This window comes from Phaseolus vulgaris, chromosome 9 (genome assembly GCF_000499845.2).
Source record: "Phaseolus vulgaris cultivar G19833 chromosome 9, P. vulgaris v2.0, whole genome shotgun sequence".
Classification (NCBI taxonomy): domain Eukaryota; kingdom Viridiplantae; phylum Streptophyta; class Magnoliopsida; order Fabales; family Fabaceae; genus Phaseolus; species Phaseolus vulgaris.
The window spans coordinates 10,351,633-10,377,450 of NC_023751.2; the positions used below are offsets into that span (position 1 = coordinate 10,351,633).

Sequence of the window (25,818 nt, forward strand, 5' to 3'; positions counted from 1 at the left end):
TATAATATAATATAAGTATAGAGGATTTTGTTATATATATATTTTATTAAATTATAGATAGATGAGGATAAGAAGTATTAATATTTAGGAAGTAAAAGAATATAGTTGAAAAAAAGTGAAAATAGAAATTATGGAAGGAGAGAGTAATAAATAAATATCTGTGTTCGCAGTGAGTCAGTTCCTTGAATTTTTTTAGATAAAGAATGAAAAAAAACAATCACCTCACTCACTCCTTCAAACACGGACTCTCTATAAATTCAACACTTTACATCTCTGCCATTCACTGATCTCACACCAACAGTTTAGCTTGCGGCGGCGCACTCCTCTCGCTTCTCTCATTTCCATCTCAAAGCAACATCCTTCTCTCAACTCAGATCTGTTACATTTCACACTAAAAAAAATAATATAACAATCAAACAGCCACGCCTTTTCAACATCTCTTTTTTTGCATATTGACAATTTCTTGAAGATATGTCTTCATCAATCTCGTTTCCCACGGTTAGGACTCCTTCGCCACGAACTCTTCCGTGCAAAACCGAGAAATCACTCTTTAACTCTCGATGTCCGGTCAGAGTGACAAAGTTTTTGGGAACACGGTTGCGTTCGAGCGGAAAATGGCTCGGTTCCGAGCGGCTTCACGTTTGGAAATCGGAGGGGCCACTTCGTAGGCCGAAGCTCAGGGTCGTGGTTCGGTCCGGGATGTCCACCGTTCCCAAGAAACCGCTCGGACTGTACGATCCGGCCATGGACAAGGACTCCTGCGGAGTAGGATTCGTGGCCGAACTGTCCGGTGAAGGTAACAGAAACACGGTGAGTTTGACTTTGCCTTTGGCATGTGAATTTAGATATGGCCTGCTGCTGCGTTTTTGTTGTGATTAAGCGTGGGTTTTTTAGGTGACGGATGCTTTGGAGATGCTGGTGCGCATGACGCACAGAGGTGCTTGCGGTTGCGAACCCAACACTGGAGATGGAGCAGGGATCATGGTTGGTTTACCTCACCAATTTTACAAAGAGGTATTTTCTTTCATTCTATTTTTTATGGATTTTCTTACTGGTTTAAACCTATTCTATTTATTATGTTTATAAAATTTTATTATTATGAAAACGAATTTGAGTTTTCGTTGTCCAATGTTAATATATTATATTTTGGTCAGTAACAATTTTTTAAAATAATAATAATTTAGAAAAGTCTTTCCGTTTTTTAAAATAATAAAAAATATTGAAATTATAAGTTAATTTGAATATTTTTCACAAAGTTCGTATTTTAGAATTAATTTACATTGCAATTATTATTTTTAGTTTTTAACTGCCTTTTGTTTTGGAATGTAACCAACTATTTTTTATTGCTTTTTATTCGGGGAAAGTGTTTTCGGTCATGCGTTTGAAAGATTCGCCGTCGCTTTTCATCTTTTTTTTTTTAAACTTTTTTTATAGGTTAAAGTATGCTTTTCGTTTGGGGCGATTGGATTTTATTATTATTCTGCGATTATGTTAATATTTCTTTCATAAGGAGGACTGAATACACTAAATCGAATAAATATTGTTGGATTCAATGTTATCATGAGATAAAGTCCATAGAATTTCGTAGACTTTTAAAATTTGAAAATACTAAATTCAACATCATTTTGGGGTGGATTGCAGTGGAAAGAAGAGAGAAATAAAAATAACAAATAAAGAGAAAGTCAAAGATACGATTTAAAAGGACTAGAAAAAATGGTGGAATTCAGATAAGAAATTTTCTATCTGAAAGTCAATTACACCGGATTATATTTTAGCTGCAGATGAAAAAACTACTTCTGCTACATATATTTTCAAAATAGCTATCTCATATTTCTTATTTAACTTCTTTCGTAAACAAAACTGCATATAAAGAAGCACCTTCTGTCCCTTTTCTCCCAGTATTTATAATAACCTTTTAAAATTATTAATATTTTACGTAATACTATTTTCAAAATATGGGTGAATCTAAATATTAAATTATATTAACATACATGTGAATAATCTTTTTGTCTTGATTTTGGTAGGTATACGATTTTCCGATAGTATAACATTGTTACTGTCTAAATTCATATTAGTCAAATATAGTCTAGTACAAATCTTACACACGAAATAAGTGAATTAAATACCATAAGATTTTTTTGTTTTGTTTTAACTTCTGAAATCATGGAAACAAGTTCCTTCATCTTCTATTAGATCTTCATCGTGCTTTTCTAGGGCCTTTTTACTTGAGGATCAGATTAATCACTACAAGATGTTACGGGTTAAGGATAACTAAGCAGAAGTTAGATCTTAAATACATCCATAGAGGTTTTTAACTGGTTCCTCAGTCTGTAACTTCTTCAAGGAGCATGATGATGAATGGAAATATGCATAATTTTTCATTACTAAAATTTGATGGAGTGTTTTTTAACTTGTTGTCTCTTTAGGCTGAACATTCTAAGAGGTTTACTGTTTTGCAGGTTGTGGATTTTGAGCTTCCACCACCAGGAAAATATGCAATTGGCATGTTTTTCTTGCCTACATCCAACAGTCTCAGAGAGGAGAGCAAAAGTGTATTTCAAAAGGTAACTTAATTTTGGAATTTCCTTCTTTATTAACAATTTCATGCATTCTTGTTTGAGAAAAACTGTATTTAAAAAGGTATCTCCATGGCTTTTGGTATGTTATCACGCTGAAGTTGTAATTGATATAGACATGTAGTCTGCTTCACTAGTGTTTATTATTTGTGTTCTGGTATTAAAATTATTGTGATAACTGGTATATTTATTTAATATTCGTGGCATTTATTTTTAAATGTTCTGTGCCTTTGTTATCAGGTTGCCGAATCTCTGGGGCATTCTGTTCTTGGTTGGCGTTCTGTTCCCACTAATAACTCCGAATTGGGCAAATCGGCCCTGCTAACTGAACCTGTGATTGAACAAGTGTTCCTTACGCCAAGTACTCTGTCAAAAGTTGATTTAGAAAGACAGGTATTTCTTGATATGACTTCTACTTTAAAATTTAATATTTAACTGAACCTGAGTACCTTTGGAATAACATGCTAGCAAAATTCTTGGGTTAAGAGGGAAAAGTGAGAATCTTATTTTTTTGTTCTACCATGGTTAATGGATAATTCGTTTCTTTCACGCAGATGTATATATTAAGGAAGTTGTGCATGGTTGCTATAACATCTACATTGAACCTCCATAATGATGGCACTACAGATTTCTACATCTGTTCTCTCTCATCAAGGTAGTTTGTTAAGAGGGGAAACTTTTTCTTTTTGAGAACTAAATTATGGTTACCCTCAACGTCTAATCATTTTGCATTGTCCAATTTGTACAGGACTGTTGTTTACAAAGGTCAGCTAACACCAGCTCAGTTGAAGGATTACTATTTTGCAGACCTTGGCAATGAAAGGTTTACGAGCTACATGGCCCTGGTAAATCTATTATCCATTAACTTCTCTTCTTTCTCCACTAACTTTATATACTCCAACAAACAGCATGGGGAACAACCAGTAACTGAAGAGATGCAAGGTTGGGGAATGACTTCTGAGGCATTGAGGTTTGAATGATCTCTTAAGTTCTTCCGCTTCCTTGATTAAAGTTTGAATTTGGATGCAATGGGTGAGTTGGTATAAGACAGTTCATTATGAGGATAATCATGTTTACAGAAATTTCTGCTGATGTTCTCTGTTTACTTGGCCTGGAAGACAATTTCGTCATATCGGTGGAGGGAAAAAATCATTTTGGTGAAAATGGAATAGGATTTCTGGAATTTCTACTGGAAATTCAGTATATTTTTATTCATGTAATAAGAAATAGCCATAAATACTGACAACTTGGCATACATGATGTGCAGGTGCATTCTCGATTTTCAACGAATACTTTTCCTAGTTGGGATCGTGCTCAACCTATGCGTGTATTGGGGCACAACGGAGAAATCAACACACTTAGAGGAAATGTAAACTGGTAGGTCTGGTATAAGTATTGTTATACTGTAGGTTAAGAACTAGAAGAATGAATATAATACTGTACTGCAAATTTAAGTTGTTGTATAATTAATATCCCGGTGCAGTTGGCATGGATGAATTGGAGAGTTAATTCATTATTATTTTTCTTTATTTGTTAAGTAATGGTTACCATGTTCCCGTAAATTTTTCAAGTTTGATGTTAGTTGATTTTGAACTACGTGTAACAAGTTTGTGTTGGATACCACTCGTTGCATTTAAAGTGAAGGAATATATATGACCTAATAACTTATATTTTATAGGATGAAGGCACGTGAAGGCCTGCTTAAGTGCAAGGAGCTTGGTCTATCGGAGAATGAGTTAAAGAAGCTTTTGCCTATTGTGGATGCAAATTCATCTGATTCAGGTTATCTGAATTTATTTTTGTTTGCCACAGGTATGTTCATCATAACTTTATATACTAATATTGTTTTTCTTCCGCAGGAGCTTTTGATGGTGTCCTTGAGTTTTTGATTCAGTCTGGAAAAAGTCTTCCCGAAGCTGTAATGATGATGATTCCTGAAGCATGGCAGAATGACAAGAACATGGATCCTCAGCGTAAAGCATTTTATGAATACTTCTCGGCTCTAATGGAGCCATGGGATGGGCCAGCTCTTATAGCATGTGAAGTTCCTGGACTGATTATTACTTACTTCTTCTGTAACACGCCCTTTTCTTCTGGATTCTTAATTTGGTATTGACTCAATATTATTGCAGTTACTGATGGTCACTATCTTGGAGCAACCTTGGACAGGAATGGGCTGCGACCAGGCCGCTTTTATGTAACCCACAGCGGACGAGTTGTAATGGCTAGTGAAGTTGGGGTTGTAGACATTCCTCTTGAAGACGTGAGTAGAAAAGGAAGACTAAATCCGGGCATGATGCTTTTGGTGGATTTTGAGAAGCATATTGTTGTAAATGATGATGCCTTGAAAGAACAGTATTCATTAGCAAGGCCGTATGCGGAATGGCTCAAGGAGCAGAAGTTAGAACTCAAAGACATAGTTGATTCTGTTCAGCAATCTGAAAGAATGCCACCAACCATAGCAGGAGTAGTGCCAGTAAGTATAAAATAAAAATCCGAGTGAACTTTGCATGAATTTGTAGTTGGCAAATCTCACTGTTACATTTTCCACGAGTTACAGGCATATGGTGATGATGTGGATATGGAAAATATGGGAATTCATGGTTTATTGGCTCCACTAAAAGCTTTTGGGTATGTAATATCCAACATGAATATTTTCTTTACTTTATCTGTTGTATTTTCAAAAGGATATGTTTATATAGTCTGCTTTATTCAAACAGATATACTGTTGAATCCTTGGAAATGTTATTACTTCCCATGGCAAAAGATGCTACAGAAGCCCTTGGGTCAATGGGAAATGACACTCCGTTAGCAGTCATGTCTAATCGAGAAAAACTCACTTTTGAATATTTCAAGCAAATGTTTGCTCAAGTGACAAATCCACCTATTGATCCTATTCGGGAGAAAGTAGTCACTTCCATGGAATGTATGGTTGGTCCAGAAGGTGACTTGACAGAAATCACCGAGGCACAATGCCACCGTCTTTCCCTAAAAGGCCCCCTTTTATCCATTGAAGAAATGGAAGCCATAAAAAAAATGAATCATAGGGGATGGCAGAGCAAAGTTATAGATATAACATACTCAAAGGGTCGTGGTAAGAAAGGGTTGGAGGAAGCCTTGGACAGGATATGTGCAGAAGCACATGATGCAATTGGTGATGGCTACACTACCCTTGTGCTGTCTGATAGAGGTATTATATTATCCTTGAATTGTGTATATACTGTATGCACTGCGCTTCCATCTGATCGATTTGTATCTCATATTGCCTCTTGTAGCCTTCTCAAGGAAACGTGTTGCGGTGAGCTCCTTACTTGCTGTCGGTGCTGTTCATCAACATCTAGTGAAAACACTTGAGCGTACTAGAGTTGCATTAGTAATAGAATCTGCCGAGCCACGAGAAGTACACCATTTCTCCACACTTGTTGGCTTCGGTGCTGATGCTGTATGTCCATATTTGGCTGTAGAGGCAATTTGGCGATTACAGGTTGATGGAAAGATCCCACCAAAAGCAAGTGGGGAATTCTACTCAAAAGATGAGCTGATTAAGAAGTACTTCAAAGCAAGCAACTATGGAATGATGAAAGTGCTTGCGAAGATGGGAATATCTACTTTGGCTTCTTACAAAGGTGCTCAGATTTTTGAAGCTCTTGGTCTTTCATCAGAAGTGATTGAAAGGTGCTTTGCTGGAACCCCAAGTCGAGTCGAGGGCGCAACATTTGAGATGCTTGCTCGTGATGCTCTTCAATTGCACGAGTTAGCCTTTCCTTCTCGGGTTTTCTCTCCGGGAAGTGCTGAAGCAATTGCATTGCCAAACCCTGGGGATTATCATTGGAGAAAAGGTGGTGAAATTCACCTGAATGATCCACTTGCCATTTCAAAGCTTCAAGAAGCTGCGAGAACTAACAGCGTAGATGCCTATAAACAGTACTCTAAGCTCATTCACGAGTTAAACAAAGCTTGCAACTTGCGGGGACTTCTGAAATTTAAAGAAGCAGCAGTGAAAGTTCCCCTAGACGAAGTAGAACCTGCCAGTGAGATAGTTAAGCGGTTTTGCACCGGGGCTATGAGTTATGGATCAATATCATTGGAGGCACACACAGCATTGGCAACTGCTATGAATAAGATGGGAGGGAAATCCAACACAGGTTTGCTTTTAAAGAAAATATAGCTTTATGTTACAGGAAAAACTGTCAAGTTTCTTTTCGGGTGGGTGTGTTGTGTATGGAAATGCTTTTTGGGACGATTTGTACTTGAAAAAATCTCTTTTTCTCGTAGTTTAATTTTTCTACATCAGTCTCCTAATTTTTCTTCTTATTCTTATGACTTTTGTTAACTTTTTTTCAAAGGTGAGGGAGGTGAGCAGCCATCTCGTATGGAGCCTCTTTCTGATGGCTCAATGAACCCTAAAAGGAGTGCTATCAAGCAGGTTGCAAGTGGGAGATTTGGAGTTACAAGTTACTATCTTACAAATGCCGATGAATTGCAGATAAAGATGGCCCAGGTAAATTTCAAAAATACCACATTTGGATTTGATGTTCTCTTTAATTTCCTGATACAGTAAACAAAATCATCAGACGGTCTCTTACGTCTGAGTGGTCCTTTACGTATATTTGATTTATTCACTTGACCCTCGGGAAGGTTGAATTTTGTCATTGAACGTAGAATACTAGAATTGTACTAGTTTAACCTATGTTTTCCACAGGGAGCAAAACCTGGTGAAGGTGGTGAACTTCCTGGCCACAAGGTTGTAGGAGACATTGCTGTCACAAGGAATTCAACTCCTGGTGTTGGACTTATCAGCCCACCTCCTCACCATGATATTTACTCCATTGAAGATCTTGCCCAATTAATTCATGATCTAAAGGTTCATATCTGGCTTCAATCCTTTTTACTACATTGGATGCTTTTGGTTGGATTTCGTTGTCTTGGGTGTTCATCCTCCTTAATCCCTTTTCTGTTACATGTAGAATGCGAACCCTGCTGCTCGAATTAGTGTGAAGTTGGTATCTGAAGCTGGAGTTGGTGTAGTTGCCAGTGGAGTTGTTAAAGGCCATGCTGATCATATCTTGATCTCTGGCCATGATGGAGGTACAGGAGCATCCAGATGGACTGGCATAAAGAATGCTGGTCTCCCTTGGGAACTTGGCTTGGCTGAGACCCATCAAACTTTGGTGGCTAATGACCTTCGGGGTCGCACAGTTCTCCAAACTGACGGGCAACTTAAAACAGGAAGAGATGTGGCCATAGCCACACTTCTTGGTGCAGAAGAATTTGGTTTCAGCACAGCTCCACTCATTACTCTTGGCTGCATAATGATGCGCAAGTGTCACAAGAATACCTGCCCTGTTGGCATTGCTACGCAAGATCCAGTACTGAGAGAGAAGTTTGCTGGAGAACCTGAACACGTCATTAACTTTTTTTTCATGATAGCGGAAGAAATGAGAGAAATTATGTCCCAGATTGGGTTTCGTACTGTCAAAGAGATGGTTGGTCGTTCAGACATGCTCGAAGTTGATAAAGAAGTCATTAAAAGCAATGAGAAACTTGAGAACATTGACCTCTCTTTATTGCTTAGACCTGCAGCTGAACTGCGACCAGAAGCTGCTCAATACTGTGTTGAAAAACAAGATCATGGTTTGGACATGGCCTTGGATAATAAACTTATAGCTCTGTCCAAAGCTGCTTTGGAAAAGGGTCTACAAGTATACATTGAAAGTCCAATCCTCAATGTAAACCGTGCGGTGGGGACTATGCTAAGCCATGAGGTTACTAAAAGGTACCACTTAAATGGTCTTCCAACTGATACTATTCACATCAGATTTAAGGGCAGTGCAGGCCAAAGCTTTGGTGCATTCCTCTGTCATGGCATCACTTTGGAACTTGAAGGTGATGGCAATGACTATGTTGGTAAAGGATTGTCTGGTGGCAAGATTGTAGTTTATCCTTCAAAGGTGAGTACCTTTGACCCTAAGCAGAATATTGTAATTGGTAACGTGGCTCTGTATGGGGCCACATCTGGTGAGGCATATTTCAATGGTATGGCAGCTGAAAGATTCTGTGTGCGTAATTCTGGGGTTAAGGCAGTAGTGGAAGGTGTTGGTGATCATGGATGTGAGTACATGACTGGTGGGATAGTTGTTGTGCTTGGAAACACAGGCAGAAATTTTGCTGCAGGTATGAGCGGTGGGATTGCTTATGTTCTTGATATAGATGGAGGGTTCCCATCTCGGTGCAACCGTGAGCTTGTAGATCTGGATAAGATTGAGGAGGAAGATGATATTGCTACTCTAAAAATGTTGATCCAACAGCATCAGCGCCACACAAATAGTGTGCTTGCCAGTGAAGTGCTTGCTGACTTTGATAGTATTCTTCCAAAATTTATCAAGGTTTTCCCCAGGGAGTATAAACGAGTTTTGGCAAGTATGAAATTGAAGGAAGCCTCCAAAGATGCCGCAGAGTCTGCTTCTAAACATGGAGAGGAGCAAGTTGAAATGGAATTGGTGGAGAAAGACGCTTTTAAAGAACTCAAGGAACTGGCTACTGCATCACCGAATGGGAAGCCTAATGAGGTAATGGTAACTTTTTTCTAAGATGGGATCCACTTACACCAGATGTAACTCTTGGCATACTTACATCTTGAACTAAATTAAATCTTCTATAATAACTTATATGATTGTTAAATTTTATTAGTCCAACTTGCGAAGTAAAACTTATCATATGAAATAAATCATTTCTACAAAATTTCGTATAATTTAAAACTGGTTGATACTGGATTACTCATATTTTTAGTTAGCTGATGTCTTTTGATATGTCCCGACGATTGAACAGGCTGAATCTTCCAAGAGGCCTAGCCAAGTAATTGATCCTGTTAAACATAGAGGTTTTGTTGCTTATGAGAGGGAAGGTGTTCAGTACAGGGATCCCAATGTTCGATTGAATGATTGGAAGGAAGTGATGAAGGAAACACAACCTGGTCCACTTTTGAAAACCCAATCAGCCCGTTGCATGGACTGTGGTACTCCTTTCTGTCATCAGGTGTGGATTGCCACTTCCATGAAATTCTTTCTTTTGTGACTTCCAATTTTCACGTTCATCATTTAGACTAAAGATACTTAAACTTGCAGGAAAACTCTGGTTGTCCTCTTGGAAATAAAATACCAGAATTTAATGAGTTAGTATACCAAAATAGGTGGCGTGAAGCACTGGAGAGGCTTCTTGAGACAAATAACTTTCCAGAGTTTACTGGTAGGGTATGCCCAGCTCCTTGTGAAGGTTCTTGTGTCCTTGGTATTATTGAGAATCCAGTATCCATTAAAAGCATAGAATCTGCCATCATAGACAAAGCTTTTGAGGAGGGTTGGATGGTGCCACGACCTCCAGTGAATAGAACTGGGTACGCACTTTTTTCCTTCTAATTGACATCTCTTGAGTTTTATTTCCGTTATTTCTGATGTTGTTTTTCAATTAAATAGGTGTAAATGTACAATCCACAACATGGTGTCTTGTAACTTTCAGTTATTATACTGTTTGGCTTTGTTGTAGTTATTGTTATTAAACTGGTCAGTTAGGGTTTATTGCAATTATCAAGGTAATAGTTCCATTAGTTAATATCTTAATTAATACAGGAAAAGAGTGGCCATTGTTGGAAGTGGACCATCTGGCCTGGCAGCTGCTGATCAACTGAATAAAATGGGCCATACAGTAACAGTGTATGAAAGAGCTGATAGGGTTGGAGGGCTTATGATGTACGGGGTTCCCAACATGAAAGCAGACAAAGAGAATATAGTTCAACGGCGGGTTAACCTTATGGCAGAGGAGGGGATTAACTTTGTCGTGAATGCTAGTGTCGGGCATGATCCTTTATACTCTCTTGATAGGCTTCGAGAGGAAAATGATGCTGTTGTCTTAGCTGTAGGAGCCACAAAACCAAGGTGAGATATAATGCAGGAGTCCTATATATTATATTTGTCTGTAGTTTGAGTTCAATTTTGGTTGGAATGAATGTATATTAGAAAAAAATTGTTGTCTGTTAAGAGATCCTTCAAAGGAAGTTTTAATTTCAATGCAGGGATCTTCCAGCCCCTGGACGGGAGCTGTCTGGAATTCATTTTGCCATGGAGTTTCTGCATGCAAACACGAAAAGCTTGCTTGATAGCAATCTCCATGATGGTAACTTTATTTCTGCCAAGGGAAAGAAAGTCGTGGTCATTGGTGGGGGTGACACGGGCACAGATTGCATAGGGACATCAATTCGGCATGGGTGTAGTAGCATTGTAAATCTGGAACTTCTCCCTGAGCCACCACAAACTAGGGCCCCAGGCAACCCTTGGCCACAGGTTAGATCAATGTGAAATTGAAGTTCTGTTTATTTTTTCAGCCCATTTGTCAATACTGAAATTGGACATATCGCTTGACATTACTAGGACCATTCACTAAAATGAGCCTTTAAAAGTTAAAGGACTCGTTTAAATGTGCACATGACTTTTTTTTAACGAAGTGTTTCTGGAATACAGTGGCCTCGTATATACCGAGTAGACTATGGGCACCAAGAAAGTGCAGCAAAATTTGGGAAAGATCCAAGATCTTATGAGGTATTGACTAAGCGGTTTGTGGGAGATGAAAATGGAGTAGTGAAGGGACTTGAAATTGTACGTGTTCGCTGGGAGAAGGATGCAACTGGGAGGTTTCAATTTAAGGAAATTGAGGGCAGTGAGGAGATTATTGAGGCTGACCTAATTTTGCTGGCTATGGGATTCCTTGGCCCTGAACCTGTGAGTATTCATAATAGCTTCATCTGGTCATGATAGTTCCCGGAAAGTTGTCTCATACATGTTAGACACTTCTTATTAGGTTTCAAATAAAAAATTACTTTATGTTGCCTTGGACACTTCGAACCAACACTTTCATAGACACATTATTAAAAACAAATATTTATCTTTTAACTTTGAAAAAAATCAGTTCAAACTATATATTTTTTTTAATTATTCCTAACCTTTTTTTTCTATACTTGATATCATAAAAAGACAGAAAAAAAAGGTTTTAAAAGGTGAATATATCATTAATTTTAATAATCGTTATTTAACTCATTTCATTTTATTAGAGTTTTTATACATATTTCATAGATTGTTAGAGGCCATATTTCATTGATTGTGATTTTAACTTGGAAAGTTACATGCCTTCTTACACGTTATGTGCATTATAAAGTTGCTAATCACTGATTTTTGTGGTCTGGGTATGGCAGACAATTGCAGAGAAGTTGGGTATGGAGAGAGACAATAGGTCAAACTTCAAGGCCGAGTACGGTCGCTTCTCAACGAGTGTGAGTGGGGTGTTTGCAGCAGGAGATTGTCGACGTGGTCAGTCCCTTGTGGTATGGGCAATTTCAGAGGGGCGACAAGCTGCGGCACAAGTTGACAATTACCTATCAAATGAAGATATAGAGCACATTGCTGGGAATCCAGACGAACTTATCAAGCACCAGCAGGACCTAACTAAGAGGGGCACCGTTGCAGTGGCAAATACACAGTGATAACTTAGGAGACTTCTGTCATTTTTCGTTTCTTACTGTTTTAATTGAATAATAGAAGATGGCTCCAAGGTTCTGCCCCAAATTTTCATTTTGTTGTTGTCCCATATAAAATAGAAGGGGACACAATAAAGAAGCGATTTAAATTAGTACCTAGAAAATTAGAAATGTCTTTTTTAATTCATAGCAGAGGCTACGTGCTGGAAAGGTTGGTTCTTTCTTAGTTAACTGTTGCATTATGTGGAATGAAATGTACAGTTTGGTAATTAGTGATTTACATTATTGTTTCCAATTTAAATTACTTTGAATGAGTAGAGTTCTTGAATATGCGAGCGTCTGCTTCTCATCTCATCTCACTGATTTTTCCACAGCCAAATGCTGATTGCAATGTTATTCGCTGCTGAAAATTCTCAAACAGATAACAAGAGAATTGTCAAATTGTTAAAACCCTGAAAGTAGAATAAACTGAAAAATATAACCAAAATTAAAATGAGTTGTTTAAATTATGAAAATTGATGCCTACAGGGAAATCTCAAAAGATTTATAAATGAATTACTAAATGGAGAGACAACCTCAAGGAATTGATTAATGATAAACACACCATTAATACCTTGTTTGCCTTTGGAAGAGTTTTTGTTTGGATCGGTGGTGCAGTTATGTATGAAAGAGTTTTCTTTTCTTTTTTACAATGCTAGCTGCAGAAGAATCTTGCTGTGAAGTTTGCTCTTGTGCCCTGAACGAAATGAACGGAGAGAAGTGGTGCATGGTGTAGAATTGATTTTACAGGAAAGGTTGATTTAAAATAATCAATTTTGGGACTTTTAAAAGTAGGACGAGAATCAATTCTATGGGTTTTAAAGTTACGACGAGAATTGATTTTGTTGCTTTCAGAGATGGGACGAAAATCGATTCTCCTTTATATGGAAAAAGTAGTGGAAATGATTTAGGGTTTAGGGTTTATTACGTTTTTTTTTTCAAATTGAATCTTGGCTCATCTTTAATCTGGTTGGTTCAGTTCATCACACAATTTCTTCTTCTTCCTATTCTCACGTGCCTTCACCCGTAAGTTTTTAATATTTTTTTTCTATTTAGAGTTTTTTTTATTAAATGTGGTTACTATTTTTTTTATGTTTACTATTTTTATTTTTAATAAATATATTTATATTCTTTCATATGTAATTATTGTTTATGTGATTATTGTTTAGTTTATACAGTTTTTTATTTTTTTAAAATGTATTTACTTTTCTTTATATTATTATTATTATGTATTTATTGGTTTTACCGTTTTTTTATATAAAAAGCTTTCATGTTAGGCATCACTATGCTATTTGACATCTCAGTTAGGCAGATACCTCAAGTGACAACAATCATTTACCATCACATGAAAATAATATTATTAAAAAAAGAAAAAGAGAGAAAATACAAAAATATGGGGACTATACCAAAACTTATATGTTAACAAAAACGATACATATGTAGACTATACCTATTAATAAAGAATTTTAATAACATACTAGATGGAAGTCTATTATACCAATGAAATAATTATCTATGAATAAATCCTAAATTATCCAACTTATCGGCACACACATTCCCTTCACGAAAAATATAAGTAACCCTAAACTTGATTTTTCCATAGTAATTAAGACAGCTATTTCATGGATTACGAAGCATTCAAGGAACATTTGTCCTAGCAGTAAACACAGCACAAACCAAGGTAGAGTCACATTCCAATCAGACATTAGTAAGACTCAACTTTTGAGTTTCCTCCAAAGCATATACAACTTCATAAAATTTAACAACCAAAGCAGTCTGAACATCAAGAAACGCAGAGAAAGCTCAAATAAACTTCCTCATACTCCAACGGAAAATACTTCCACAAGCGACAAGACCTGGATAACATCTAGCAGCCCCATCATTGTTAATTTTAACCCAACCTGATGAAAGAAACTCCATCTAACAGAAAGAGGACAGAACTTTACTAGTACGAGTGTTAATACAAAAAAAACTTGAGCACATTGAAATCAAACATATCATTCTTCATTGAAGCTTTAGACGAATTATCCACTGGACAAGTTAAATTTTTAATAACCAAAATAGTCCTAAAAATCTCAATTTTATCCTAAAAACAAGCATAATTTCTCATTCGTCCTATCATCCAAATAGGAAAAATTGGTTTTTGGAGCTTTTATTATGTTTACTTTTTGGGTGTTTTCAATTGCTTCTTCAAGCAAATAATAATTTAATTGAGCAATGATATGACGTACAATAAAAGCTATCCCCAATACCAATACGTTATCTATACTAATTGTTAGGGTAACCAATGGAAGCAAAGTAATTGAAGTTTTATTGGCATATATAATATATATAAATATGATTATGTGAATATTTAACCGTGGAACACCACACAGAACATTTCATCCAAACCTCAAGTCAACATGAAAATCCCCAATCCTATACTCACTTTCTTCATCCTCTTCAACCCTCTCGTAGTTGTGGCAATCATAGAAACATGTTCAGACAGCATCTGTGAAGGTGGTGAACCACTAATCCGATTCCCCTTCCTCATAAAAGGAAAACACGCAGAACCATGCGGATATCCAGGCTTCATAGTCTCCTGCACCCAGAACCAGAACGCCCAAACACTCCTCAACCTACCAAATTGGGGCCCACTCAAAATCCAAACTATAAACTACGCCGCGCAGCAACTCTGGGTCAACGATCCCAACAACTGCCTCCCCAAACACCTCCTCTCTCTCAATCTCTCCACCTCTCCCTTCCGCGCCGTTTACCACCAGCAGTTCACCTTCTTCAACTGCTCCGCCAATTTGGACAACCTCGTTCATCGATACCGTCCCATAGGTTGTCTCAGCGATTCTCCCAACTACGTCGTTTTCGCAACACCTTCTACTACTGTGGTTCGCCACTTATCTTCTCTGTGTCATCTAGTGGCGAGGGTGAACGTGCCTGTGCAGTCACCGTTTTACGATCAAGTCAAGTCCTCGGAACTCGGCGAGGATCTGCGCTTGTCGTGGGACTCGCCGGCGTGCGGGAGGTGCGAGTCCCGCGGTGGCCGGTGCGGCTTCAAGAGTGACGACACTTTTGAGCTTGACTGCTCTGGTATCCCTTCGAAAGGTAGCTCCCACACCAATGCATAGCCCAAAAGTTTTTGCAAATTTATTCCGAGTAAAATAAAAAAATATGTATTTTATGCACGTGTAAATTTTAAATATATATTAAATACTTGTTTATAATTTTTTATATTATTTAGATTTTGTCAGTAGTAATGAGAAATGAAAAAGTTTTCAGAAGACAACAATTCTAATACCGAAATTTATAATTAAAATATTTTGAATTAATTGTATAATTGATATTGTATTAAGAACGTCGTTTATGTAAGTCTGTTATATCTGGTATTATTACTAATGAATACTTAAAAATTATATTTAACACTGCAGGGATTTCCCGTGGTGGCCGTTACGCCATAGCCATATGCATAGGGGTACCAGCTATGTTATGCTCCTTTGGAGTATTGAGTTGCATCTGCAGGTGGCTGAAAGTGGGGAACCACGATGGACCTTGGGCTCACGAAAGTGTGGCAGATTTTGAGGCTCTTGTGGGCTCACGGCCCACAACAGTGTTGGGCCTGGACAGACCAACAATCGAATCGTACCCAAAAATAGTTATAGGTGAGAACAGACGGTTACCTAAGAAGGGTGAGAAAAGATGCTCAATATGTCTCTCAGAGTACATGCCAAAGGAGACAGTGAAAAGCATACCTGAATGTGGACACTGCTTTCATGCACAATGCATCGATGAATGGCTTCCACTGAACGCCTCCTGCCCAATTTGCAGAACTTCTCCCCAAAAGTTTCCACAACCGCGTGCTCGATCATCACCATAGTACACTAATACTTCCACCTTTTACATATCTCCATATCTATCTACCAATCATCATGTTTCCATCAAATATAATTCATCTTTCTTTTATTCATAGTGTGAAATTTTTTTTTTTTTCAAATATAGCCGCTGTATTTCGCTAGCCTAAAGATGTTCAGAATCAATCAAATGTTAATTTTTTTTTTCTTAAAATATGGCATTGCTTCTTTTTTCTTTTAATGCACAACTTTGGAGAATCCTTTTTGGCATGGAATGGAATTAGTGTTTGACACAAGTTATAGGATAGGATAACATACCGGAACTAATTTTTCTTTTCCTCTTTTTCTTTCAAAGAAGAGCATAAATAACTACTTTTTTTGTCTCCCTTTCTTTTGAATGAAGGTTATGAATCAAAGTCATTAATAAGTAAGTAGTAAATGGGACATAAATAATTATACAATTTGCTATCTTCATTTATACAATAATTTACAATTTGCATAACTCACGGGCAAAGAAGAAACTGCCTAATCAATCAAAAGCTTTCTTGCAACTTTACAGAGAGAAAGTGATGGATTCTTCTCCTTCACAGGGCATATGTATTCCAGAGCAATGGTCAGAGGCTGCAGATTCCAATTGCTTACAGTTCAACACCTCTTATTGTTTTTATATGTGGTGCCAAAAATTGTGGGAAGACAACTTTTTTCCCGCTATCTTTTAAATATCCTCTTGCACAAATACGCCGAAGTAGCTTATTTTGATACTGATGTTGGCCAACCAGAGTTTACTCCTCCTGCTTTTTTGTCACTAACTGTTGTTCATAAAGTAACTCCAGGTTGGTTTGTGAATCCCTGTCTTAATTTTTGCAAAAAAGTATTTTATAATTTATTTCAAAATTATTCATTTTTTTAAAATTATTTTAGATTTGACAGTTCCATGCCTGAAAACACCAGAGAGGTACGGTGCTATCTCATCTCTATAATTTGGGAGCTGAAACTGTGTTTGTTTAATTTTTCTTATCTTGCTTTGAATCTTTTGTAACATTTGACAAGGCTGCTGATTTGTGACAGCATTAACATCTGTTCATTAGTCATGTGAATTTTTGGCATGTTGTATTCTCCAATTGTCAGTTAGGTCAAGATGATTGCTACCTATGTGTATTTCATGCTTCTGGATTAAGTAGAAACCATCTTGACATCAGATCACTGTTATACAAAAATAGAAATAATACTATACATTGACATTTTTCATATGATTTTGTTCTGTACATGGTTGTTCCTTTTTCTTAAGATGCATGCTGTAGAAGTTATTGTTCTGTGCCTCTCTTTTTGGGGAATGTAGTGGTTGGGATATGGGTCTCTTTTCTGATTGCTATGAAATTTTTTGTATAACATTTTGTGCCTTGAATCTTTGTATTCCAATCTGTATCTGTTAGCCCATTCGTGTATTACATGATTAAACATGTGATGGACTTCCTTCGTTATCTGTCATTTTTTTTGTAACAGGTGTCTTTTCTTTGGTGACGTTTCTTCTAAAAGAGATCCATCAACATACTTAAGTTATGTATTTGCCATTTCTGATTATTACCAAAAGGAGTATTGCATCTCTGAGAAAGGAGAAATCCTTGTAATGTCAAGTTGCCTCTTATTGTGAATACTTCTGGCTGGGTGAAAGGTAAGCTCACTTTTTTCAGCTGCAATTCTGATTCTTTTTTATCCTGCATCTGTATTTGAAACTATTTCTTTCATAGGATTGTAGCGATATATCATCTGTTCTTGTTCCATGGTTTCTTTTTTCTGACATTTCAGGTGTTGGTTATGATGTATTAGTGGACATGTTGAAATATATTTCTCCAACACATGTAGTTAAGATAAACATATCCAGTGAAAATAAGAATCTGCCTGCTGGAGAATTCTGGTTAGATGAAGAATGTGATGGAACAATTAACCTAATTGAGATAAATTCAGCTCGTCAGGATTCATCAAATAGATAGTAAGTTCAAATTTGATAAAATTTGTTATCAATTGCAGCTGCTTGTTTGGCCCTTTTATTACCATCTTTATGTTTCAGGTAACATATAATATCCTTGTTTGTTTTCCCAGGGTACTTTTTCAGAAGGATGCACGTCCCCTACGTGATTTACGAATAATGGCTTATTTCAGACAGTGCTTTTCTAGTGATTCAAATCTTTCAACGATTAAGGAACTTGCACATGCCTTGACCTCTCACTGTCCTTATGAAGTTCCCATTGCAAGTGTAAAGATTCGGCTTCTTCATTGTGAGGTTGGCTTAAATTTTGCTTGCTACTTGTTCTCTGAATGAGTCACTCCACTCCTCAGTATCCTCAGTATGGTTGCTACCTTGTTACTGGTGATTTAGAAGTTAATGTTGCTTGCATCTAACTCTTCACCGACACCACAACAGTGGAGTCTTGTGACTGAGTTGCCCTTCATGAGTTTGGTTTTGATGCATTTGGTCCATTTTTTTTATTTCTTATCCAACTTGATTTTCAAATCTTATTGTTGTTTTCTTGTTAGGAATTTCAATAATATTTCATTTCATCTATCTATTTATTTATATAAAGGTAAGTATAACATTTTTGTAATGATCTCCCGGTATCTTTGTAGGTCCCAAGCTCTGAAATGTTCTTCAGTTTGAATGCTACTATCGTTGGCTTAGCTGTTGATTCTGAAGAACCAGAAAATTTACCTTGGTGTTTTGGTCTTGGTAGGTCATTTGACTAACTTCTGAATTTGAAATGTTTCATCATGTTCTGTTCTGAAACCGAGAATCATTTTTACTGAAAACTTCTGCAAAATTGAAATTTTAGATTAAAAAGCTATTACGGTTGCAATAGTATTGCAAACTACCTGAAAATACCCATTCTATGTTTTCAAGTCTTGAAAACATCTAATGCCTTGTAAACAAAATGGAAGCTATAATGCTTTTTAAAAGAAATTATATTATTGAACTTATCTAGTTTCAAATTTTGCACGACAAAAATACTGTGAGCTAATGTGCATTTGTGAGTTAGCTTATCTTGTACGTCTGTCTATTAGTTGTAAGAAGTTTACCAGTGTCTCTTAGCTTTGCATTGACATCTCAAATGTAGTATATCTTAAGAGATCTCTACCTATTTAGGCTATCATGCTTCCACAGATGTTGAAGAGAAAGAATAAAACAAGAGTATGATGGTAACAAATTAAAAAGCTATTGTTCTAATCGAGTAGTTGTTATGCATTTTGATAATTCTAAGCATATTCATATTTTAACACATCTTGATTTCTTATGTTTCAGGGATTGTGAGGGGCATTGACACAGTAAAAGGTGTGCTCTATGTCATTACTCCGGTGCCACATAGTTCCTTGGAAAAAGTCAACCTCTTGCTACAGGGTTATATCCAAATTCCCTCTTGTTTGTTACAGGCAAGATGTTGTTTTACATTTTTTTGCTTTCTCATAATCTTATAGAAATGAAAGATAATATGTTGAAGTTTAGTCAGTCTGCTTCCTTTTTGTTGTATAAGCCTTTTTTACTAGTTGCTAGAATGTGTTTAGTTAAACATTCCTAGGATGAATGCAACAAGGTGGAGCCATTTTATATTAGTGTTTTTAGTATCAACCAATAAGGTTGTTGCTATGAGTGTCCTAAAAGATAACCATGTTTCTTGTGGTTTGGGCCGACCAAAAGGAATATTGCAGGTTTGGGAGCAGGAGTAGTATTAAACATTTATTTATGAAATATTTAGATTATTTTTAAAACATATTTCTTCATTTATTTATTTATTTTAGTAGGTTTATTCTTTATTGTTAATGATAACTAATAGACGAGATATTAGATATTTAACATAATGTATTACATTGAGAACCGACATATTTTATACAATCATATTACAACTCCCAATACTATTATTTTAATATCTTTTTATATTATCTATCACATTTTCTTTAACATTATGATTATTATTATTATGATACTATGTAAAAAATGACTTCTTTTCAGGTTCAGGGATATATCTCACCATACATGTCAGCAAATACTTTGGCTATAACTAGTTATTGATCTGTTGGCAAAGAGAACCATTACAGTAGAGAGCATATTAGTAGGGTAATAGTCATTATATTTACTAAAATCCAATTTTGTTTTCAGTTATTTATATTTATATTCAGTAGATGTACATTTATGGATATTTTAGCATGGAAATTATACTCATGATTGTTTGCAGTATGATCATTTCCTTTCGAGTTTGGGATTTTAGTATCTTTTTCATGGTCTATTAATCCCTAAAAATGTTCTTGGAAGATTTGATACATCTTACTATTTGTGATTTTGTAAAATAATTTAATGTCAAAAAATTATTTTTAGAAATATAAATTAAAATTAAAATAAGTTTTAAATTAAAATAAATAAAAATTATTATAAATCTTAATAACAAAATGTATACTTTACAAGAAATTAAATGTGTTTCAAAAATATTAAAATATTTTTATTTATTTATCATTTTAATAATAAAAATAAAAGACTTTAATTAAAAATTATATATAAGAATTAAATAAATATAAATTACTAATATTTATATCAAATTTATAAAAAAAATATTTTTAAAATTATAAAAATAAATACTTGTATTAAATATTATAATGTTATAACTACATAGCATTCAAGGATAATTATTATTTATTGTAGATAGTTTTCTTACAATAATTAAAATGAATAAAATAAAATAAATTATATTTAGAGATAAAATCATTAATAAAATGTGTACACTAAAAATGGTTTAAAACAATCATCCTTGTGAAAACTTGGATGTGGTCCATATAATTTTTTATACAAATAATTTTTTTTTTAATTAAATCAAACAATTTTTCACCACTAGTATAATGTTAGAACTTAAAGTAATAATATACTCACAATAACAATAATTAAAAAATGATAGCGATTGTTAAATTTTAAATATAATATAATTTATATTTAAAGACAATAACATACTTGTTTCTATAAAAGTTAAATTTTAAAAAATTATAAAATGTAAAAGAAAACATTGACATTTGAATTTAGTATTGAGACCTTTTCCATGAATCTATGTTTGCTTTCTTTTAAGTTGTTTGAAACCTAATTTCACAAAGGCAAAAAACGTGTTTTCTTTTGAATTGAACTTTCTTTTGAATTGAAATTTGTTTTTGATAGAAAGTACCTATGAAGAGTTTGGTCCAAAACAAAATCAAATATTCCATGTTCGAATCGCTCATAATTTCCTTATAAAAAGTGTTCATAGACTAAAAGATAAAAAAAATACCATTCTCCAAAAATACATTCAAAATACATTCAGTACTCGTAAAAATAATGTTTTTTTATAAAAATTATTTTGGTGAAATTAAAAAAAAAAATATTTGCAATTTTATAATCATCAACTTTGATTTGTTTTTACAATATAGTTTGAATTTTCATTTTACCAAAATCAAGTAATTTTAACATTTCAATTTACAGAAAAAAATTTCACTAGTATTTTACATATTTGATATAACACAAAGTACAATCATTAGTTTAACTTATGATTTGTTAATATAGTAATTAATTTTTTTATCTCTAAAATTAATTTTTATTCATTGATTTTTTTTAGGATATATTTTCTCAACTTACATTCATACTCTATTTTTTCAAAAATTACATTATCATTTATTTTACATGTTATATATATAAATATGATTGGAAAAAACATAATTTATTCTTCCTAGTCAGGTTGTGTTTGATATACGATTTTAGTCTTGAGTAGCTTGCACGTTGTAACATATTATTGAGTGAGTTCATGCAAAATTTTACCTAAAATATTAAATGATAAGAGATAAGATGTTAAAATTTATTACAAACATTATTTCTCCAGAATATGTGTATTTATTTATATGGTTAAAATGACCCAATGGTGGGTACCAATGACACTTATTGCGAAGTGAACTTTAAGCCTAAGTCAACCCCATAAAACTGGCTCATAGGGTTGAGGTTTGCACCCACTTATATACAAAGACTTTAATCTGTTGTGGGATCTCCAACAACAGTGTCTTATTGGTCTCGGGTTGTGTTTGTTCAGCAACTCTGCAATTGCTTTTCGCTAGATTTGTTAGTTTTTTTTTTATTCCATTTTATTTTTACAGCTTCGGTGTTTTTACTTTTAGGATTTGTTTTGCTTTGTGGTGAGAATTATTAGCTGTACATGATATTCGGTGTAGCCTAGGGTTTGTTAACTTGTGTTAAACATTCGAGATTCGCCGGGATTACGAGATTTAGGTTTTCGGATAACTGTTTGATTTGGTTGATAAATAAAATGTGGTAGATGATAAATTTATTTAAAATGTTTTATATTTTGGACTTTTAAATTATATTAGGTTTATGTTGTTTTAATTGTAGTAAGAGGAACTTTAAGTTACATATTTTGCAGTGTTCGTGAATATGAGGCAACTTTCTCTCCGCATAAAGAAAAAATAAATTTTTCCAACATCTTAAATCTTAAACTTCAAATTATAAATCTTAAATCCTAATGACTAAACTCTAAATATTAAATCATAAACTCTAAGGTTAGAGGTTGTGTACCTTCACAAATCAATTGATCAATGTCCAGAGAAGTGTGTCTAGTCTTTAATGATTTAGTCCCATTTCAACAAAGGTTTGTAGTGAAGAAAATTCACCTTTTAGTAAAATGAGCTAAGCATTTGAAAGATATAAGTATAGGCATTAGAGAGGTATAAGTCATCATTTAGGTGATGCAATTGTTGGACTTAGAACGACATCTTCAATAGATTTAACAAGATTACTGGGAAGGACATTTTGTTATTGAGATTTTAGGAACTTGTGAAACAAAACCAAATCCTTTGATGATGGAAATCGTTTTTCTAGTATCCTAAATTCTTTGCTTCTTAAATTTATTTTTCAACACTTAAAACTGCCTAGTAGGACTCTAAAGAGAATTTCCCTATAAAAATTAGACACCTTATGTTGGAAAGGACACTTGAACTTCCTAGATTATAGATAATTTTTACTTTAAACCATAACACGTTCTTTTAAGTAAAATTATTGAGACTTATTAGAATAATTAATAAACTCATTTTAGTGGGTGTTATCCGAACACATCCTGAATTTTTATGAGAATTTATGTATTAACTCTAACGCGGGTATTATAAGTAATATTCAATTTAAAATTGGTATGAGGAGATGAGTATGATAATATATTTCATTTTCTATTTTAAATTATTGGGCTTTGTTTGTTTGACCCAACTTTCCTTTTCTGTTTCAGCTAGGTTTTAATCTTTTTCTTGTATATACCCCATGTATTTTACTCTCTAATATACAAGTGAATAAAAGTTTCTTTTATGTTTATTTTTCTCTACAATTAGGGTTCATCAAAACCTCTATTTCTTCGTTACGATTACGTGCGATTATGTACGCTACATTAAAGCATCACATCAAACAAGGAATATTCATCTTCATTTACTGTAATATGGTATCAGAGCCATTTCGAGCCTATCCTAGCAAGTATTTGTTGGGCTTATCAAGCCACCCGCTATCGGACCACCCATAATATATAGTCCCATGCACGAGTTGGTAGTCTCGGCACGAGGGGTGTATTGGAGATCTCACATCAACTAGAGATTAGAGCCTTTCATTATATAAAAGTGGGTGCAAACCTCAACCCTATGAACTGGTTTTATGGGGTTGAGTTATTCATTTTGCATCTCCATACTAAATCCCGTTTTATCTTTCTCATTATTTGATTTATTTAATATCAATTAAGTTTTTTTTTTTGTAATTACACATTTTTTTTACAATTTTTTTCAACGATCTGTTGTATTGTAGAAAACACAAACATCAACTTATCAAATTAAATCATTTTAAGACACGCATTTTATCATTTCTTCTATTTTTAATATGTTTACTTAATTATTTGAATTTTTTTGTTATGTGAAAATGTTTATGTATTATTTTCGTGTGTTAAATTATGTAACTCTTAGTTTATTTAACTAAAAAACTTATCTTATTTTCTTCGTGGTTCTTACTTTCGTTAGATTTGATATTTTTTATTACATATTTTTTTATATATCTTCTTTCAATAATAGCAAGTTCACTGGTGGAGATACTTTTCGTTTTTTAATATTTAAAAAAATCACAAGAATTGTGGGTATTGTGAAATTTCAACTACAATGCAATTATTTATTTATTTATAATTATTTTGTATTTATATTATTATTTAACATTTTATTCTAAACTTGACGTAGTTATATTTAATGTTTGAATTTTAAGGTTGAAGAAAAAAATTAATATTAAACCATTGATAATATTATATTAAAAAATCATTTAATTAATAAATAATGCAAACAAGTGTGAATCCGGTACAGAAATTGTTACTTTACAAAGATAAAGATAAGAGACACATTTTATATTTAGAAAAACAAAAATAAAACAAAGATACGGATAAACATAATTTCACTTCAAAATAAAAGTACTTGAACTCACAAGTTGCCATCCCAAAAAATTATTATTTCTTCTTTATAATTCTTTTTGAAAACTTCATGTATATAGAAAAAAAATATTATAATATATTAAATTTCATTTAATATTTTACCAACTTCAATATAAAACAATTTACCTAATAAAAATTAATGTTTTATATGACTAATTTGACTTGTGGTCATATATTTTCCAATAGTTATTGTACAACTTACATTTTAAGAGTATTTTTTACTAAAAGTATTTTTGTTACTAAAAGTTTGTCTTTTTTATTTTCTAGTGCATATCCCAATGAGTTTTTTTTATTTTATTTTAAAGAATAGCACACTAATAAAAATAACATATTTGTGCTTCAATTTTTTTCATCTCATAAAGTTATATGTGATAACAGAAATCGTTTGTGAATATCTTTGTATCAATTTTTTATATATGAATCTATGTTATACATGCAACATTGTATGTACTGATAAAATGTTTATGTATTAAAACATTTGAAATAAAATAAAATAAATAAAAGGTTTATGACCATTTTAGTCTAGTGTACAGCAAAAACATTTAAGAAAAAAAAATATTATTTTGTGATTATATTGAATCGTCAATATGTTTAAATTACTAATAAGATTAATTTTAATAAACCAAAGAACTATTTGTTTGTTTTAAATATAAGAGATTGAATTAAATTTTTAAGATACAAAGATTAAATATTCAATCTATAAAATAAACTGATAGTTTAATTCAAAAAACAAATTGATGTTAAGTTTGATTTGATAATTTTTTTATTTATTGAGATGATATGACATATGATGAATTATGCTCGTTTTTAAGGATAAGATTGAAGTTTTTAGGACTATTTCAGTTATTAAAGATTTAACTTGTCTAGTAGGTATTTCGTCTAAAGTTTCAATGAATAATGATATGTTGGATTTCAACGTGATCAATTTTTTTGGTATTAATACTTGTAATGGTAAAATTCTTTGTCCTCTTACGGTTAGATGTGAGTTTCCTTCACTAGGTTGAGTTAAAATAACACTAATGGGCTGCTAGGGGATATCCTGATCTTGCTACTTTTGGAGGTATTTTTCGTCGGAGTATGGAGAATTTTATTGAATTGCTATGGTTATTGAGTTTTATGGGGTTATATATGCTATGGAGAAAGCTCAACAGATGAGACTTACTAATGTCTGGTTGGAATGTGATTATGCTTTGGTTTATGTTGTTATGACCAATGTTCCTTGAATGTTTTGTAATCGATGAAATACTTGTCTTAACTACAGTGGAAAAAACCAGGTTTAGATACTCATATTTTTTCGTGAAGGGAATGCGATGACAAATAATTGTTGTTAC

At 33.9% G+C, this 25,818-nt stretch overlaps 2 protein-coding genes and 1 pseudogene across 4 annotated transcripts; all 3 read left to right on the forward strand.

Moving 5' to 3' along the window:
* Positions 1 to 228: 228 nt before the first annotated feature.
* Positions 229 to 12,427, forward strand: LOC137822651 (glutamate synthase [NADH], amyloplastic). 3 transcript variants are annotated; one of them, XM_068627592.1, is made up of 22 exons: positions 229 to 810; positions 895 to 1,014; positions 2,460 to 2,564; positions 2,817 to 2,969; positions 3,131 to 3,231; positions 3,325 to 3,421; positions 3,844 to 3,953; positions 4,255 to 4,358; positions 4,436 to 4,615; positions 4,709 to 5,052; positions 5,137 to 5,207; positions 5,297 to 5,766; positions 5,852 to 6,721; positions 6,923 to 7,077; positions 7,279 to 7,440; positions 7,544 to 9,145; positions 9,405 to 9,611; positions 9,701 to 9,969; positions 10,202 to 10,507; positions 10,645 to 10,912; positions 11,090 to 11,347; positions 11,818 to 12,427. In XM_068627592.1, the coding sequence occupies exons 1-22, from the start codon at positions 472 to 474 to the stop codon at positions 12,103 to 12,105; spliced, it is 6,579 nt and encodes a 2,192-aa protein (XP_068483693.1). In that variant the 5' UTR covers positions 229 to 471; the 3' UTR covers positions 12,106 to 12,427. The 3 variants fall into 3 exon arrangements, with proteins under 3 accessions (XP_068483693.1, XP_068483695.1, XP_068483694.1); XM_068627594.1 differs by lacking the exons at positions 229 to 810; positions 895 to 1,014; positions 2,460 to 2,564; positions 2,817 to 2,969; positions 3,131 to 3,231 and adding an exon at positions 3,485 to 3,546 and having other exon boundaries at positions 3,327 to 3,399; XM_068627593.1 differs by lacking the exons at positions 229 to 810; positions 895 to 1,014; positions 2,460 to 2,564; ... (1 more) ...; positions 3,131 to 3,231; positions 3,325 to 3,421 and adding an exon at positions 3,487 to 3,608.
* Positions 12,428 to 14,434: 2,007 nt separating this feature from the next.
* LOC137820827 (putative RING-H2 finger protein ATL21B) lies at positions 14,435 to 16,092 on the forward strand. Its single transcript, XM_068625093.1, has 2 exons — positions 14,435 to 15,237; positions 15,561 to 16,092. Exons 1-2 carry the CDS (start codon positions 14,541 to 14,543, stop codon positions 16,004 to 16,006), a joined length of 1,143 nt encoding a protein of 380 aa, XP_068481194.1. The 5' UTR covers positions 14,435 to 14,540; the 3' UTR covers positions 16,007 to 16,092.
* A 290-nt stretch (positions 16,093 to 16,382) lies between these two features.
* Positions 16,383 to 20,205, forward strand: LOC137820828 (polynucleotide 5'-hydroxyl-kinase NOL9-like; annotated as a pseudogene).
* The last annotated feature ends 5,613 nt before the right edge of the window (positions 20,206 to 25,818 follow it).

Coding starts and splice junctions, on each gene's coding strand:
- LOC137822651 (XM_068627592.1), top strand. CDS start 472: ATGTCTTCATCAATCTCGTTTCCCACGGTTAGGACTCCTTCGCCACGA. Junction 1,015..2,459: donor CTCACCAATTTTACAAAGAG/GTATTTTCTTTC, acceptor ACTGTTTTGCAG/GTTGTGGATTTTGAGCTTCC. Junction 4,359..4,435: donor TGCAAATTCATCTGATTCAG/GTTATCTGAATT, acceptor TTTCTTCCGCAG/GAGCTTTTGATGGTGTCCTT.
- LOC137820827 (XM_068625093.1), top strand. CDS start 14,541: ATGAAAATCCCCAATCCTATACTCACTTTCTTCATCCTCTTCAACCCT. Junction 15,238..15,560: donor CTCTGGTATCCCTTCGAAAG/GTAGCTCCCACA, acceptor TTAACACTGCAG/GGATTTCCCGTGGTGGCCGT.